Genomic DNA, 18,437 nt, shown 5'->3' with positions numbered 1-18,437 from the left:
TAGGACTTCTGCTGGTTGCTGTGTTTTATAGTGCCTTTGCCCTTGTTCAGAGAGCAATTCTTAGCCTGGTAGAGTGATCTTTTGCAGCTCTGGAATACCCACCTTTCAGCATTCTGCTGTTAAATGAAGAGGAAACTAGAATGCTGCCTGTATAAGATTACGTCCCCAGGGTCAGTTCGGTCCAGGAGTACGCACGTGTGGTTAACAATACAGCTTCAACTGCTTATGACACACCAAGGCTCTAAAAAAAGCTGATCTCAGTAGTTCAAAAACTAGCTTGTGTTACCCATTACTCTCCTGATAAGACCTTTCGTGAGTCATTAATCTTCATCTGTGTTAGATAAGATCCAACGTGCTACAGTATTACCAGACATGACTCTTGCAGCTACACAGAATGACTGGTTTGTGTTGCCAAAAAAAAAGACATGTTCTGCTGTCTGAAAAGCAGCTCTGAGCCAAATATTTAGTCAGTCATTCATTTTTAGCCCATTTCCAGTATAGGAAGTTTTTGGACACATTGTCATTTATAATTGGAAAAATTTCATAACTTTTTTGTTAACTGTCTAAATGAGACAGTGGTCTGTCATTCCACAGGGGGAAATAACCAAAACCAAACAAGCACTATTTGAAAATGTTTTCCTTATTTGAACTATAAGAAGTGAAGTTGACCTTACTGAACTTCTTCTACAGAATAATTTTCATATGGAAGTTATTAAATTCTAAAGTACTTTTTCCTCATTTTACTCCATTGCTTTTATTAGCTGATTTTGTGGTAATATATGGGATTGTGTGTAAGCATCCAAATTGCAAAATTTATTTTTCTTTTTTTTTTTTTTTTAATTAAACTGAATGTTATAAAACTTCTCTGCTTTGGTTTTGAGATTAAAAAATCAGCATAAACAAAAGAAACTCTGAATTAATTAAGGAGACACACAATGTAGAATTGTCCAAGTATAAAATGATATCTGGATGTTGTGTAAATAGTAGGATTATTTAAATTATCTGTACTATGACATCTCTGTAAAAACAATGTACCCTTACAAATAGAGATAAAGTGACTTCTTTGAAGAAACTGGAAAAATATGCCTAAACAGTTAAGGGTGCCCATTATAAATGGATAAGATAAATTTAGTATTACTGTTAGACCCAACCTAAAATCTGTTACACAAGTTTTCTGACAGAAGCCCTGGTATAATCAAAGTATATACCGTGGCTTATCAAGTAGAATGAACAAATTTAAAACAGCTACAGAATATGTCTGTCACAGCATTCTGAAGAGTTTTGGAGGAGACTGTTTTTTATTATATTTTTAATGCATCCATTCTCACTGCTGTGAAGACAGAGACAAAAATTATTTTCCCAAACTTTGCAAAAGGGGAATATTTATGCATCTGGAGTTTTAAATTCTGGTTAGTATATACAGAGGAGCTAACTGGAAGTGGTGATAAAATGTTTTCTAGTTTTACTGGGAATGGGATTTTATTTGAATGTTGCATTAAATACAGGGGAAAAAATCAGAGAAAGAAAGAAAAAATTGTTTAACATTTGTGCTGATTGTGTTATTTAGAGACACAAAAAAAGCTTGCAAAGATAATTGTTTCTGGAAACCATTAGATTAATTTGTGTTAATTAGTACTATCCTGCATTAAAAACACTGAGTGTGTAAAATGACTGCACAGACTTGTAACTGCAAAATTACTGTTCGAGCTAGTTTTGAAAACTTAGCTTGATGAATTTACTTCTTTCGGACATGAAGTGATTTTCCTTAAAGCCATTTATGTTGGAAGCTCTTCTGCAATTCTCCCGGTACTTCTTTGTAAAAGTCTACTTTCTGGTGTCCTTTTAACACACAGTGCGAAAAACACGACCTGGTACTTTAAATAGTTTATGATGCACTTTCTTTTCCTGTTTATTTCCAGAAGAGATATGTACACTTGTAATAGCAGAAACTTTTCCTGAAGATTCAGGAATTTTCACCTGCACAGCAACAAATGAACATGGTTCAGTAACAAGCAGTGCACAACTAACTGTCTGCTCAGGTATGTGACAGAGAAAGGAGCTTTTAGTCATAAATCTTAAATAATTAATTTACCTGTGAAGTTGTCAGTCTGCTTTCTTTGTGGAAAATAGCTGCTGTAAGGTACGGGGTTTGTCAAGCTCAGCGCATTCATATAAAGCAAACTGGATGCTTCTTTTGTTCATTTCCTGTTTTAATATTTTTATTAAAGCGAAATACATTTTTAAAATTCTGCCACAGGCCTGGCATATCTTAAGCATTGGGGTTCAAGACTAGATGTCAGCAGAGGCAAAATTAAAGAGATGAAATTATGCTACTAAAGGTGTCCTTCTGCAAAATAAAACACTGTAACATGGTGTGTTTAGTTTTGTGATATGTTTCCAAATACAGTCATGGGATGCACTAACCCAGCTGCCATTGCAAACTTGCCATGTATACATGCATTCTTCAACATTTTAAAATTATTTGTTCCTCAGTGATCCTGAAACTCCAGGAAGTCCTGTTTTAACTATTGTTGTCCATACTTGCCAATCTCAGTTAGTGCCTTGACTCCTGAAATAGATTTAGAGAGATTTGTAAGGTTTCTAGTTGTGCCTTTTGCATGGGGTAAACTCAGAAAATTAATAGCCACCCATGTATCTAATTCAGCATAAATTATCAATAGGAGGGCTGGAAAAATACCTTCATAAAACTAAAGACATTCACCTTTAAAAAACTGAAAATACATCTTGTACTTACCATGTACATGGTCTATGACTCATTGAAGAGACATTCTTTTTGATTTCTTTTAGCCAACTTGGAATGCTCTAGTGATGATTTCCATCATTTCTCACCACTTCCTCCAGTTGAAATTAGCTCTCTTGAGCTTCCTCCTAAGAAACTTACAGATATCCACCAAGCAAACAGCACTGAATTGAGACCTGGTGTGATAGACCTTCAACAAGAGCTCAGTTCGCCTGAGGAAAAATCAAATGGCCTTCATCCTCTTCATGGAGTAAATGGAATGATTAACAGCAAGCCAAATGGTGATAAATCCATCCCACCTCCAGCTGTCTTGCTTTCACCCACAAAGGAGCCACCACCTGTGCTTGCCAAACCAAAGCTGTGAGTATTTTTGTTTGGGTTTTTTTGTTTCCTATAAACTTGTTATTTGTTGACAGCAATTTTTTTCCTGAAGCGATTTAGCATTGGACAAATGGACAGTCATTGTGCCTGTCCCTTGAATAGTCTTCCTGCTGCTCTGATTTATGTGCCAAAGAGCTGAATACAGGAGACACTTGTTTTCTTTACATAGTGCTACATCAAAGGGAAGAACATTTTATATACGAATGCCTTTAGAGGGATTTAAGATAAAGTCACAGAGTAATATTGTAGTGGCTGTTGCTTTGTGCCTTTTTTCCCCTACTCGCTGTACCTAAGGATCATAGTGGCCTGAGATTTTTGGATGCTATTTCTGTTTCAGCGCTGGTTAGGTTTGTTTTTTTTTCTGTATGTGCTTGGGTTTGTGTAATCAGTGGATATTCAGGTGTGTAATGTTTTTATTATTTCTTATGTTTATGTATAACACGTATCTGCTTTTAGCCAGATTAAAATAGCTCTCTTATAGCTAACAATCTGAGAAGGCAAAGCTCTAGGAAAGGAGAGTGAAATGAGTGGTAAACAAGTTACAGTAACATTTTTTACCTTTTGTTAATGGTGATACCTTATGCATAAGTGATGTTATGCTCCCTGTTAACTTACAGTTTGATTTTAACATTGCGCAGACTCCTCTTTTCCATCTCCCTCAAGAATATTTGGAGTGTGCTGAACTAAAATGCTACTTTATTTCATTTGCATCAATAGTTGGAAGGAATTGTAAATTATGAAAATGTGTTTTAGAAGAAGCACGAAACATGGTCTTTAGGCTTAGCAAGGTCATTTGCTTTATTCCATGTTTTTACAGGAAACTTGCAAAATATAAAAATGCAGTTGTTTTAGCACTCATGTTGACTTTAAATGTACAAAAACACATTTGAGGCAGCAAGCCAATAGTATTCCCTTTCTACTCTCACTACTTTTTCTTTCAGTTGCTTTTTGTCATTCTAAGCAGTCTGTGGCAACTGTAGAAGGGGAGGAGGAGTGGAAGAACTAGAAAGACAGAGTAGTGAAATAACAGTATATATGGTGGTGGTTGTATGTCTGGGAGGGAGGTTGCTGAGTATGGCAACTTGTGTATGATATGTGACATGGAGTAAGCCAGGTGGTCCTGTACCCAGTATATCTGTTGCGAGACCCACTTGTGAGGAAAGGAGATAATGGCTCCAGCAGAGCAGTAAAAAAAAAGAAATTTCACCCCTGAGCTTTCTTTATCAGAAGCAAAGCTGCCTGAGATGAGGGAAAGAATGTAGTGTAAAAGACTTCTCATTGTATAATGTTCATTGCTCTGTGTGCAAAATTTGTTTTGTTTTTAAACAGAGTCAACATCAAATACAGTGATGTGAGAGAGATGCTATTGCAAAAGTCCCTTCAGTTGCTGATGTCCAAATTGATGACCTTGGAATCCCCAGTGTAGTTACACGTGATTCCTATATTTTATGATGAACAACACTTGATGCACAAGAGACTGATCTTGATTGTAGTCAAGATACATGTTTTTCTTGGCCAAAGGCAGCGTGAGTCTGTGCTGCTGTCAGAAATTGAAGTCTTGGCTTCTCCTCAGCTTAGTATTTTGCTCCCAAGCACAGTGATAGCATAAGGAAGAGAAAGAGTGCCAACAAGAGGAGAAAAAGAAATGTCTGACTACGGAGACTTGAAATCAGCTTTCGGCATTTAGAAAACTGCTTCCGTAGTAAAAGTGAACAAAATAATGACACTAAAATTAGCTGAGTAGTAAAGTAGCTCTCTCAACCATGAGAGAGTTATCTATGGAGTTGTATCTGTCCATGGAGTATTAGGTGGCAGAATATCATCAGTATATACTAGCTGGGAAAAAGAACAAACACATTAATTATAACCTTTTCAAAAGGTTATTTAAACTTCTAAATTGTTAAGTATGGAGAGAGCTTTATGCTTCTGAAAATCATCAATAGGTTTATTTTTCGGGAAGACTGGTTTTAAATTTCCAAAATAATCTTTTATTTTCAAGTTTGTCTTAAATTATAAATTACTTAACAGGTTTATCTGTGAACTCTCTGAAAACAGTTTCTTCAGCTAACACTGAAAGTAATCGCAAAGAGTTTGAGAATGATAGGCTGGTTTTGTGTTTTTTATTCTTATTTTTAATTTAAAAAGAAGGAGAGACTGAGTACCTTCTTGAAGTATGAAATACATTTGCATCTTGGCAATGTAGCTGTAACATACACCAATAAATAATGATTTATCACAATTCAGTCTAATGCAAGAGCAGACCTGCCACAGAGAGTTACTGTAGTTGTTTTCAGGCTTGAAAAGTGTTTTTAAAGTCCTAGAAAACATTCAGGTTGTGGTTACAGGTACTTTAATAATCCTTCAGGCATCATCAATTGTTGTTTCAGTTTGGTGCTAAGACTATTTAAAATAGTTTAATATGACAAGATAAAAAATTTCTGGGAAAAAATTGTATCAAATGAATTGGGGAAGCAGCTAACACCAGATATTTCGCTAAAGTGAAATTTAGAGGACAATAATACTAAACATGGTTAAAAGACACAATATTTCATGATGTCTTGTTTGCAACATGAGTTTCTGTAGAGTGAAAGGACTGTTGAACTGAGACAAAACCCCCTGATTTCTGTGATTCTGGTCTCTGCTGCAGTGACCTATTTGAGGAGGTTGAGCTATTACTGTGCCTTGGACTTCTCCGGTCCATAATGGTGTAATGCATAGATGAGGTTTCAGAAGATCCCCAGCAATGTATGTTATGTTAAGATATTTTGCATCTCTCAAAATCAGGCAAATGGTGTTTATATTAATTTCAGTGTGTAGTCTGTGCATGAAGGTTCTGCCTTAAACCCCTCACAATCCTCAGTGTGAATGTCTGCAAAAAGACAGAACACTGTTCTGTAGAACTGTATATAACATGTCCATGGTTTCAAATTAAGAACTTCAATTCAAGTGGTTTGATATTATTTTTTTTCCATGTGTCTGTTAAAACAGTAAGAGAAAAAAAGGTGGTGTTCATATGGTTACTGGATGTACCTGTATGATGTCTGTTGGCTTTGTTACAAGCCATCATTTTAAAGTTCATAGACTCAGTGTACCTACAATGCGGTGCCAGAGCTTCCTGACCAGAGAGCTTCTCTGCAGTTGTCTCACATTCAGCCTCTTTGTGTTGGAGTGTTATTCAAGTCTGTCATATACAGTGACCACAAAGAGTATAAGCTTAAAAGAAGTTTATAATTTCCATAATAATTGCATTTGATAACTGCCAGCAGTAAGAAACTGTTTAGAGTATATTGAGAAGAGCTGGATAGAAAAACAATATGTGAGAATTGGCAACAGTTCAATGATTCGTGTAACTTTACATTCATGAGCAAAGGTCCATCCATATCAATTTCTTTTGTTTTGTCTGCTGTGCTCTTTCAAGGTTGATAAGGACCTTTGGATATTTATCTTGCTATAAAGTCTACCCTCAATAAAACCTTGATCGACACATATTTTCAACTTAGTAGAAATAACTAATGCTAACTAAATTTGCTAAAATGTAAAGCAGGATAACTGCACATGAAGTTAATCCCTTGATAATAGTACAAGTCCAGAGCATTTTCTGCATCTGTTTTCACAATTAATACATGGATGTTTCATTTGTAATGCTTTTTTCTTCCTCATTCTATATAAATACATTTTTAACAGAAACAAGGAAAAGTTTTGTGAAGCATTTCCATTTCAGTGATCAACAGACATTTGGACTACGGTTTATAATTTACTAGTAACAAATAATATATGAAAATAGAGGAGGCTTTATGAGATAATATACTAAGAAATAGGATTTTTCCCCATTTTCTCAGACTGGTTTCTTATGCAAAAGTTGCAAATCCTGAAAAGGAATAAAAAGTGTTATATTATCTTCTGGCATACCTGTGGACTGAATGCAGTAGATAACAGTAAGTTTAAAACAAGGCGTTAGTTGTCTTTTTTTGGTGATCTTGGATCACTATGAAAATCTCTGAGACCACTGGAAGACAGAAGAGAGGAAATAGGAAGTGTTACGTGTTGCGAAATATAGGTTAAAAGTCATGTTTCATTGCCTAATTCAGATCAAGGACTAGCATGATCCAAAACCAGTGGCAGTTATTGCTGAGAAATTTCCTTTTTACTTGTGTCTTTGTTAACATAGTGTCAAAGGGTAATCACAAATGAACTTTAAGCCTTTTAAAATCTGCAGCAATAGAAGTTGGAATTTCTTTCTAACAATAGATGTGAAAAACAGGAGAGGTTAAAGGTGAAACATTTATTTTTTAGTTTTTTTCCTCCTTTTGGCACTGATATTTTCTGACCCAGGTAGGTGGAGAGACCTAAGTGCACATCCTGCCTACATAAACACTAATCAGTATTTTAAGCAGAAAAGTCAAATATCTGTGAAACAGTCATGAAATACATGTACTGTGTGTGCCACCACCATGGTATGTACACAGGACTTTGGTATTTTTTCAGATTTGTAATTTAACAGTGAAAGTGATCCAGCTTATAGGACAAGCAGGGGCATGAGGGAAATTAATAGAGTCGTAGAACAGTTTCAGTTGGAAGGACCCTTAAGGATTATCTAGTTCCAGCCCCCCTGGAATGGGCAAGGACATCATCCACTGTGCCAGGCTGCTCAAAGCCCCATCCAGCTTGGCCTCAAATGCTTCAAGGGATGGTGCATGCAACAGCTTCTCTGGGCAACATTTTCCAGTGGCTCACCACCCTGACAGTAAAGAATTTCTTCCTAGTATCTAATCTATACCTCCCCTTTTTCTGTTTAAAGCCATTTCTCCTTGTCCTATCACTAAGTGCCCTATCCACTCCAGATTTCCATAGGCCCCTTTGAGGTACTGGAAGGACTGCTCAAAGGTTTCCCCAGACAGAACCTTTACTTCTCCAGGCTGAAAAACCCTGGGTCTCTCAGCCCATCTTCACAGGAGAGGTGCTCCAGCCCTCTGAGCATCTTTGTGGTCTTCTCTGGACTTGTTCAAACAGGTCCCTGTCGTTCTTATATTGGGGATCCCAGAGCTGGATGCAGCACAGCAGGTGGAGGCTCACAAGAGTGGATTAGGGGAGGGAGACTAAGCTTACTCAAGCTGCTGGTCATGCTTCTTTTGGTGCTGCTTAGGATATGGTTGGTCTTCTGTGGGTTACAAGTGCACAAGTTCAGCCACTTGCGTGAGTCTGTGAATTTTAAGTTTTCAGTTATAGTTTAAACTCCTGCTTTAAACTTTAAAAATCTTCAGTGCCTCCAAGAGTGTTCTCCCTCTCTTTTCTGCCTGAATGTTGCTTTATAGCTCTGTTTCCTCTCTCATACCTTTGTTAGCACCAGTTCCCAGCTGGAACCACCAGTTCCTCCGGGTACCAAGAGTGGGCTTTTTTCTAAGAAAAGGAAAACAAAAGTTGAGGGTGGGGAGTGAATTGTGTATTTAAGGCAATTTGTTTTTTTCTGTAACAAGGTTGAGTAGAATACTATGCCAACAGTTTATGATGCACCTTTGAACCAGAAAATACAGCAGAAGTGTTGTACTATCCATCTGCAAACAGTTTATGGATAGTTTTCTGGTAACCGTGAACTAAAAGCATTGAAATGAAGCATTTTGATTTTTTAAACATTTCTGTTGATTTTTTGTTGTTCTTTCTTCTTGCCTAAATGACTGGGTGGATTTAATACTTGGAAATGATCAAGCAAAGGAAATCCAAGTGGTCAGTTCTTTTAAAATGCAGCATTTTCTGAGAGGTTCTCAGTGTGCTTTTGGATAGGGAGTTCCTGCAGAAATATTCAAGGATTCTCTTGGTATTACAGGATAGAAATCTCAAACAAAATTATTAAATGCTTCCCTGCATGCTAATCCTTGCAGTTTAATCATCATATGTACTTAATTTTTACATGGCTTTGAATATGGCTTGCAACCACATTTCCCATGGTATTCTTTCATCCTTGACCATGTAAGTATCTAATCTACACATAATTCTGAAGTTGTAAATGTATCATCTTATACTGGTTATGAGGAGCAAGGTAGGTGAGAAGGGATATAGTTTTTGTTTTGAACCACCTTTGTTTACTCTGTCTTGATACAGCTAAACCCATTTGCCAGGACTGCTCACTACAGCTGTAGAAAGTAGAAGACAAAGTTAAAAACCTGAAACAGATTGTGTTCATAATTCTGGGTTTGGTTTTCAGGAAGACCTAAATTTTAAAGTCTCAAAAACAGTATGTCTTTCATCTTTGTTTTCTGAGTGACTTCCTAGAGAAAGGTCCCATCTGATTCAGGCGAAGAGGTTTTAATACAACAGAAGATTGCACTGTCACTTCCTTTGGCACCCAAGTCTGTTGAGAAATTTAAAAAAAAACTTCTGCATACAGCACTTGGTATTCTAATCCAAAATGAGACACTGGAAGTCCTTACGCAACTGAGATATGACCTGGAAAGTGATTGATACTGAAAAATACAATATTTATTTTAGAAAATCTGCTTGTCCTTTTTGTGATGTTCAGTTATTCAACAAATTGAAATAAAAGATCAACCAGTATCAGTTTATGAGACTGAGACAGGTACTGGCCAAAGCTTGTTCTGCCAATCCTCATTTTCTTTGGAAAATGTGTTTGGTAGAGTCTGGATAGATAAATATAAAGTTCCTTTTGATAACAGGAATTTCCAAGTATTATGGACACTACAGTTCTCTATGATAGACAAGCATAATTATGTGAATGGTAGTTGGGTTAAATAGTTACTGTGTTTGAATGGGATTTCAAAGCTACATGACTTTGGCCTGAAATCTTCAATAGTATGAGGACTGATTAGTAATTATTATTCTTTCCTTCAAGAAATAAAAAAAAGAAGGTAATCTGAGGATAATTTTAGCAAGGATAGCTTCTGAATAGCTAATTTACTGCATGTTTTTTAATATATAGCCGAAAAAGTAGCTCGATAAAAGTTAAACTTTAGTTAAACAGAAGTTCAGGTGCTGGCTACCCTCATACTCCCAGTGCCTACTCTTTAATAAACTTGTTCTTGGAACTTTCCTTATCATAGAAACCACCTGCAATTAGTCCTCCCGGTCTACCTGCAGTTGGTCATGCCCATGCTTTCAGAAAAGCTCTGCATAAGTGTGAACACATCCTTGATTAAGACTTGCTGGACAGGATGCTAGCTCATGAAGTTTAATCATAAACTCATATAGTTACATAACTACTTGATTTTATTATTTTTCTGTTCCCTTCTAACATATGCCAGATTTTTTTTAATAAAATGATGCAATTGTCTGATGGTTTCCATGGTTCTCCCGTCTGTGTATTTTACTACTAAGTTTTTCTTGTATGTCATTTCAAGTTTTCATCCTTGTTCTCAGGTATATCTGCCATTATCTGTTGCATTTACTTGTATTAACTGTGTTTAAGTTTTCTGCCCCATGTTAAGAAATGTTTTCTGGTGGTGAAAATGAGAGGTTGGAACTCAGTGGCATTGGCTTTTGTCTGGTTCAATGTGCATGCTATGAAACTTAGCTACAGATTTTCCATATGCTATTTTTTTGTCATAAACAGAATCGATAGAGGTAACTAAATATATCAGAGAAGACCTAAGAACTGAGCAAGTGCTTCAGGTCCTGCTCTGTCAGCCGTATTCTTGCGTAGGAAGCCTTACTGCTCTCTCAGAGGTTTTGTGGAGGTGAGAACAGAAAAGGCTTATCCAGTGGAGGGAGCTGTGTTGCTTGAGTAGATATCTGTTGAGGAAACAAATTGATATTTTATAGAATACTGACAAAACCATGTAAGAGACAGGGATTGGACCACTTTCAGAGGCCTTGTTTATGTCCTAGAAGGAATACCAAATTGGAAGAACAGGTCTATAATTTGGCTGCAGAGGCGAAGTTCAGTGTTTGGGTTGAAAATAGTGGTAGGGAAGGCAGAAAAGGCCTCAAAGCTAAAGGCTAGTTGTATTTACACACAATAGTTCCACCACTGGTGTAGAAAATGTCTCAGGGGGATGATGAAGGATTTGCCTTAGTATCAAGTAGAACAGTTGTTTACTAGAAATATAATCACCCTCTTAATCCTTTGGGAGACTTGATAATATATAGTATATATGTACTGTTTGTCTAAAAAAAAAATACTCACGGAAGCCTAACTTGGTTGATGTCTGGAGCATTCTAGAATTCCGTCCTGTTACCCTATGTAAGGCCTTTAGGTATCCTTGCCAAACTCTGCAGTGTATTTAGTAAAAAAAGGTATTAACATATATGAAACTAATGGAATAGGACACCTAGTAAACACTGAAATTTTTGCTTCCAGGAGGAGATCTTGGCAACCCTCTTGTAACTTTTCAAAGGCACTGCATTTTTGTTTCTTTTGAAAAACAGTTATTGCTCATCACGGACTTTGTGGTGTTTGGTAATATGCACTGTATAAAATATCTTTACTTTTCAGGAATGTGAAGCATCAACTCAGTACAAGTGGAATTCTATGTATTTGGCTGTATGACCAATTTTGTGACATATTACACAAACCTTTACGCAGGCAAAATATTAGTTTCTTGCATGTTCTTTGAAATTTGCTTCTCTTATCTCCATTATCCTGATTCTGGAATTCGTCTGTATTTTATGGACTTACCGTTAAAAACACTTTCCATGTCCTCCTACATGTATTTGAAAGACACAGTTGCCAATTTTCTTTTTTCCCTCCTTCTCTCTTTCCTTCTCCCTCCCCCTAACAACTTTGACCACTGTAATGTTTCTGCTTGTATCTTCTTTCTGTTTCTGCAAACTTTTTAAGAAACATATGTGGACTGTGGGTTTTTTTTCACATTTTACTCAGGTGCAAAAGTTTGTCAACGAAGATTTTCCTTACCATCCCCCTGTCTCACCTTCTTACCTCTCTATGATAAATCCTGTAAATAACAGACATAGGATTGTTCAGTTCAAGTATTTTAAAATACCTAAGCTTTTTCTTTCTTTTTCTTTTTTAATTGCAGTTAGATAACTGGTGTGGTATGTGAATTTAATTAAATGCTGCATTTTGGACAAAGTGAGTTTTCTGTAAAACAAATGGCAGCTTCAATTGCATGTCAGAAAATAGTTTTCAATAAATTTATTGGAGATTTTCACTAGCTGTCAGGATTCCTCAGAAATCTGAAGATTGTCTGTAAGTCTACAACCTAGGAAATAATATGAAATGCAATAAGGAAAATAAAAGAAGTCAGATGAGACAAATATGTTTGCAAATGGAAGTGCAATTAAAATAACCTTTGATTCGTTGACTTTTTAATCCCCAGTTCTCTATGGGACATTGTCTATATTTGTGTCTGTGTTATGCAGTTGATAAATATCAATCCATGATAAGCTGATTTGATATCCAGAGAATGATGGTGGTAGCTGAAAATTCTATTTAGGAAAATCAGCAGCATAGCATTAAAATGTATTTAACATTTTCTGTTACATCTGCCTTATGCCTGTATCACAGAATTTTCCAAATTCATAAAGTAATTGAAGGATAGGAACTATATTAAAAAAAAAAAAAGAAGCATTTTAGACTGAGTGAAGAAGCTTACTCAGTTAAAATTTTATGGTGACATTCACAATGATTGAAATTCTCACCATTTTAAGTCCAGTAGTAATGAAAATTTACAAAGATTTTCTGTTCTCTCACTGTCATTAATTTCATTAAAGTTGATTTAGTTACAAGGGTAGTAGTTTACTCAAATCCTGTTGCAGTTGTTGATATATTTCTGTAGTGAAAAATGCAAATGGGAGATTGTAATAACAATTCAGAGGGAAAATTTCTCTTTCTTACATTTGAAAAGTACAGTTAAGGCAAGGACATTGCTAAAATGTTTCTTTTCCAAATACTTTTGTTAAAATAATTGTAATAGAAAAATGAAGTTAAAGTAACTAGAGCTTGAAGTAGCTTTTCCTTCATTCCCTTTCCTCACTTGCTATTGTTCATGCTTTCTCACTCATGCATGCTCTCATCCCCCTCTCTCGCTTTCTCTCTTTCTTTCATGCTGATGGAAAGTTTTCACAAGCAAAAGTCTTCACAATTCAGACAATTCAGACGAACCACTGTTAGCATGAGCTTCACCAATTCAGGATAAGGACTGTTTTGCATTTATTACATTATCATGTCTTCACAAGGCCTCAAAGAGTTCTTAGCTGAGTCAGAGGAAAACCTCATATTTTCAGTTTCAAATACAATAATAACAGAGTTACTGTAGAAATTCATTTTCTGTGAGTTTTGTTGAGTTGCTGCATTCATTTTCCTCCTTGGAAGAATTAAATACTTGCATGATCCTGGCAGATGTATAAAATGCAGATCAAATTGCTTAAGTTCTCAATGGGTGAGAAAGGCTGGATAGAAGCCTAAATTTTTAATGTAAAAATTCTAATTAAATTCTGATTAATCTATTTTAGAGAACTGGTGAGTTCTTTGTAAGATTAAATGTTTTTACTGTTTGCTTTAATAGAACTGACATTACAAGGCCCTGTATTTAGTTTTCTAGAAATGACTGTTTTAACAGTATGCTTAGAGTTTGAATAATTAAGGAATTTTCTTACCTATTTGGGTAAAAAATCTATTATGTTTCTTTATTAATCTCACCTATGGTGTTCTTCCATAATCGTGTTCTGATTTGTTGTTCTGATGTTCTTGGTTTGTGCAAGTGCTTATGATTTCTCTCTCTTACTGTTATATTTTTAATATATGCCTGTGAAACAGTGTGTTGACCATCTAAAAAACCCCTCTACATGTAGCTGTCTAATTGCTTATAATCTGTTACAGTTTCCTAATATGAAAAACATCATATAGCACCTATAAACTCTACTGCCTTCTCAGAGCTGACATATAGTGATTAAGATTTTGGTAAAAGCAGAACTTCCTCTCCACTGCATGCAGAAATGGATATGATCTCAATGTACACACACAAAAATATACCTGCAGTTCCTATTTCGTCAATTCCTAGGCAAGATATTTTCTTAGTGATAAACCAGCTGTTTTACCCAAGGACCTGCCATACAAATTATAAGCTGATGATAATTTGTGAATGTGGCAGATGTGACTTTAACATGCCAAACCTTAGTTCTGGTTTTAAATATATCTAAATAAAGTACAAAAATATTAGAAATGTATCTGAACCTACAAGTGGTGTGTGGGATAATATTTAAAATTTCTCGCTGATTGCAGAAGATACTTGCTCATTATATAATTTTCTGCTCATTCTGTTGGTGTTAGAGACTGACATAGAACCTGGAAGTAAATGCTCTTCTACAGTGTTGTGCGTGTGCAGTATATGTGCCAAACATTAACAGGTACTGATCTTATGGCAATTTATCTAAGTTTATCTCCTGGACTTTCATAAAGTACCTTGCCAGTAAATGCATTGTGCAAGTCTTTGGTACTTTTTCACCTTTCCTATCTGTACCTGTTTCCTTTTTAATTTCCCCTGTAACTGATTCCTTAAAATAAGGATTTGTTTGGTTTTTATTTGTGCTGGCAAGTACAGTGCAATGTCACTATTTTTTTAATTCAGAAGAGAATGAGGGAAATAAGATTAAGTAAGCTTAAAGCCTATTGGGTCCTAAAGAGAACCTGCATTCAGAGTACTTGAATGCTTCTATAACAGGAATTGTGTAAGCAAACTTTGTACCTCAGCAGAATCTCTTCAGGTTTTAAGGATAGCAGTAGTTATGCAAGTGGTGATCTGGTTGAAGAATGCAATTTTGTGGTTCAGTAGCAGTGTATTCTCCCTGACAGGTGAATAAATTGAAGCATCTACAGAACATTCCAAAAGGTAAAGCATAATGGAATGGATTGCTGCTGTTGTAGTTTTGTGAAAGTTTAATGTCTGCTAGATAGCACTTTTCCTTTGATAAAATCACCTGTTAATACAGAGGGAAGGCTCGAGCAGTCACAAGTGTAAACAGCTTTATTGCAGCAGTTTGTTTCTGTTTTTACCTAAAGGATGGGAGGCATCTTTGTCTTACAGCTTTCAGAATTCACTAGTAATGTTTTCTATTGTGTCACTTTGGAGAAAAATTCTTTTTATTTTATAATTAAATATTCAAAACATATGGAATGGGAGACGTTACTGTACGAGTCTGATCTTATTTTCTGAAAACTAATTGCTCCAACATGCATATTATTTTCTTTAAAATTCATAAATTGTCATAACTGCTTAAAGGATAAAATTGTCATTGGAGATTATACAGAAGTGAGACGTCCTCTGAAGTGTGTAATTTTTGTCTTTTTTAAATTAATATCTGTAGTATTTTAAATACCTAGGGAAATAGTTATCATATTGGCTTAGATGTTATTCAGTGGCTGAAATTGCTTAGAATTTTGAGTTTTGGATACACTCCAACTTTTGTTTGCTTTTCTAATGCTCACTGGGAACTAACTCTTCCTCCCTAAAGTAATGAAAGATAAGCAGTGTTTTCTGTCAGAAATAGAAATTCACAATCCAAAAGGAACCCCTTTGGTTCCTTTGCTAATCGTGTTTACTTAACTCTCAGCACAGTCTAAAATGGTCTTTAGTGATATTTCCAGACTTTGTTATCTAGTTAATTCTTGTGTGAGTGAAGTTGCCAAGTCAGTCCCTGAAGGCAGAGCTGTGTGCCTTCAACTTCCATTAAGACACATAACATGATGCTGGTTATCAGCTAACACCCTAGAAATCTGAGTAAAAAATACTCAATATGCCAAGCATCCTTTTAGCATCCACAGCCATTGGGATTATGTTATGAGCCTCCTCCTTGCTTCATTAAAGTCACAGGAGAATTTGATGACATGCCACAGCAGAGGACTGGATGTCCTGGATACACAACACCTGACTCAAAACAAAATATGTGGGGGGTGGGCACAAAAATTTGCTTCATAAATGTCCAGAATTACAGATATCCAGCCTGGCTGTTGCTGTAGTATAGATAAATATTATATTGGTCCCACCCCCCGGCTTTCTATGTGTTTGTGTAAATGAAAGACAAAGAATTGCTAACTTAATTAGAGATAGCGTGGTACATATGTTGACGTCCCTGAGACAGGACTCTACAGTTCTGATGCTGATGGGTGTACTTTTGCTCTGTCCTGTTTATTTTTCCTTTGTGAATACTTGTCCCTTGCAGTAGGAAGACAAGAGGCATGAGAGAATGTGAGTTTTTCTGTCACTAGAATTTGCATAGAGCTTCATAATTGACTGTAGTTGCAGTAATGTATTTTATTGCAGAATGCTGCAGATATGAATTTTGGAACTTTGTGTTCCCCAGACATATTTTATAACTTCATTACATCATGAAGTGCTAAATACAATTCTCACAATATTCCGAGAATAAGGAGAATCACGTTGTAGGCAACGTCTGGCAGTGGATCCTTTTTTTTAAAATCAGAACCCTGTTACAGCGGGGCTATTAACACCTCGTTTAAGACTCTCTGCCTCTCTCTGTGGAGAGAAGACTGTTGTGAAGAAGTGTAGGACCCATTATAGGACAAGTGTTTTATCCTCGATACACATGAATTTCTACCAAGTTATCAGCATACAAATGACAGGATGATTTCATGCGAAAAAAATCAAATGTGACTTTCAGGAAAGTGTTTCAGTTTAACCAGAGTCAGAGATAGAAGTTACTCAAAACAGGGTAATCATCTGTGCTGATTGGTAAAGAGATATTTTAAATATACCTCCCAATTCTCTGTAAGTATTAAAAAGAAAACATTGAAGGAGTCTGTAAATAGCCTTGCTGCGTGTTGTTCTAGTGCCAGAATGAGAAGTGAGTTATCACTAGAAAGTTACTGATACAAAATTGTGGAAGACAGAATTCAGTCATCTTTGTTAGGGTATTCTAGTTGCTTTCCATAAATTTGTCAAACTGAAACTCAAAATGCTTGAAACCTTGGATTTAATACGTGCTGATTTAACACATATGCATACTGGATTTAATACAGTACATGCTGGATTTAATACATATATGTATATGAGCATTGGAACTTAGAGAATACAGATACATAGGTGTTTTGCTTGGTAACTAACTGAACAATGCACAAGAAATTCTATGTGGCACAAAGTATAGTTCATCAAAAGTAGCCAAAGAACAAAGAAAAGGGGTTTGGTTTGGTTTGGTTTTGTTTTTAAAGTAAGCTAAATATACAAGTGGATGAGCTTCCGAGGCTTTGATGTAGCTGGCTTTTTATATGAGGTTTGTTCTGCCAGTTCTGACCAGGACAGAGCATGCATGTCAATTCCTTTTCTAAACAAGCCTCTCTGATTTCTTCCAGAGAACCAGCAAGGCAAGGTTGACCCTTATTTAAGAAAAGTATAATGTTATTAAAGTTGAGAAAAAGAATGATTGTAGCTCACTGAAATGATGCTTCTAAGAATAGACATCTATTTAAACCATTAAATAAATGATGGCATTGTTTCCAAAATGAGATAAGGACAATTCAGAATAAATATCAAACTTTCATGTTACTGGAACAGGTGGTAATTTCACAAATCATCCTTTAGTTTTTTTCTGTAAAAATATTGAAAATATTCATTCAGCAATTTATAGGATTTTATAGCTGAAGAAAACTCAAATTTTTTGGTAAAATGTAACGTACATAAATGTGTTTGTTTATATTTTTTTACTACAATCATACAATTAATACTGGTATCAGAATGGCATAAAAGTAAAAACTTAGAAAATATTTACCTCTTTAATAAATCTTCATATAGTATGTCTTTTATGATGAACAAGAATGAGGAACAAAAGAACAGTTTTGAAAGATTAAATCTAATTCTTCTGAAAAGGCATGCACATGGTAAGAACCTCTGCTGAAGCCACATCTAAATCCCTTTTTATACTCAGTGAAAGAGCAAGCACTGGATTGCCAAGCCTGATCAGGCAATATTTGGACTGCAACATTTAGAAACAGTGCTGTGGATAATGATATTCTGTAAGGATTTCAGATAGAGGTTAATATGTAAAAACAGATAAGTATGAGTATGATTTTAGTGAAAACATTGTGAAATCAATGACCGGGGCTTTGGACAACATAATTGTAACTAAAGGAAATATTAAGGATAGGAAATAGCTGTTTATACTCAATTTGTTGCATACCACTTGTATATTTCATGTTTACTCACCCATGGAATGTTTCAGAAAAAACACTGGGAAACCATATGAACTTTTTGCCAACGGAAAATGCAGTACAGCGTTATTTAAGGACAGAATAACATTTTTAGGAGTCCAGTTTTCAGACAGTAATTCTGTCAGCTTTGAATGTTGGTTGTTGACCTTGCTGAAAATAAGCACA

General features: G+C 35.7%; 1 protein-coding gene and 1 long non-coding RNA gene across 3 annotated transcripts in view; one reads left to right on the top strand and one right to left on the bottom strand.

Moving 5' to 3' along the window:
- The window catches only part of PALLD (palladin, cytoskeletal associated protein), a 182,429-nt gene that overhangs the window by 73,039 nt on the left and 90,953 nt on the right, over nucleotides 1–18,437 (top strand). For both annotated transcript variants that reach the window (XM_066186016.1, XM_066186015.1), the window contains exons 8-9: nucleotides 1,920–2,039; nucleotides 2,809–3,121. In XM_066186016.1, coding sequence (XP_066042113.1) covers nucleotides 1,920–2,039; nucleotides 2,809–3,121 — 433 coding nt within the window. The remainder of the gene's footprint in view (nucleotides 1–1,919; nucleotides 2,040–2,808; nucleotides 3,122–18,437) is intronic.
- Nucleotides 1,254–2,992, bottom strand: LOC136291194 (uncharacterized). The gene is made up of 3 exons (XR_010721455.1): nucleotides 2,756–2,992; nucleotides 2,093–2,205; nucleotides 1,254–1,977 (listed from the first exon to the last, which is right to left on the bottom strand). It is a non-coding gene; the product is annotated as an uncharacterized lncRNA (long non-coding RNA).

The sequence above is a fragment of the Chamaea fasciata genome, unplaced genomic scaffold (assembly GCF_029207755.1).
Source record: "Chamaea fasciata isolate MVZ Bird 193981 ecotype frontalis unplaced genomic scaffold, bChaFas1.0.hap1 SCAF_6, whole genome shotgun sequence".
Taxonomy (NCBI): Eukaryota; Metazoa; Chordata; class Aves; order Passeriformes; family Sylviidae; genus Chamaea; species Chamaea fasciata.
This window is presented reverse-complemented; position numbering and strand designations above follow the sequence as displayed.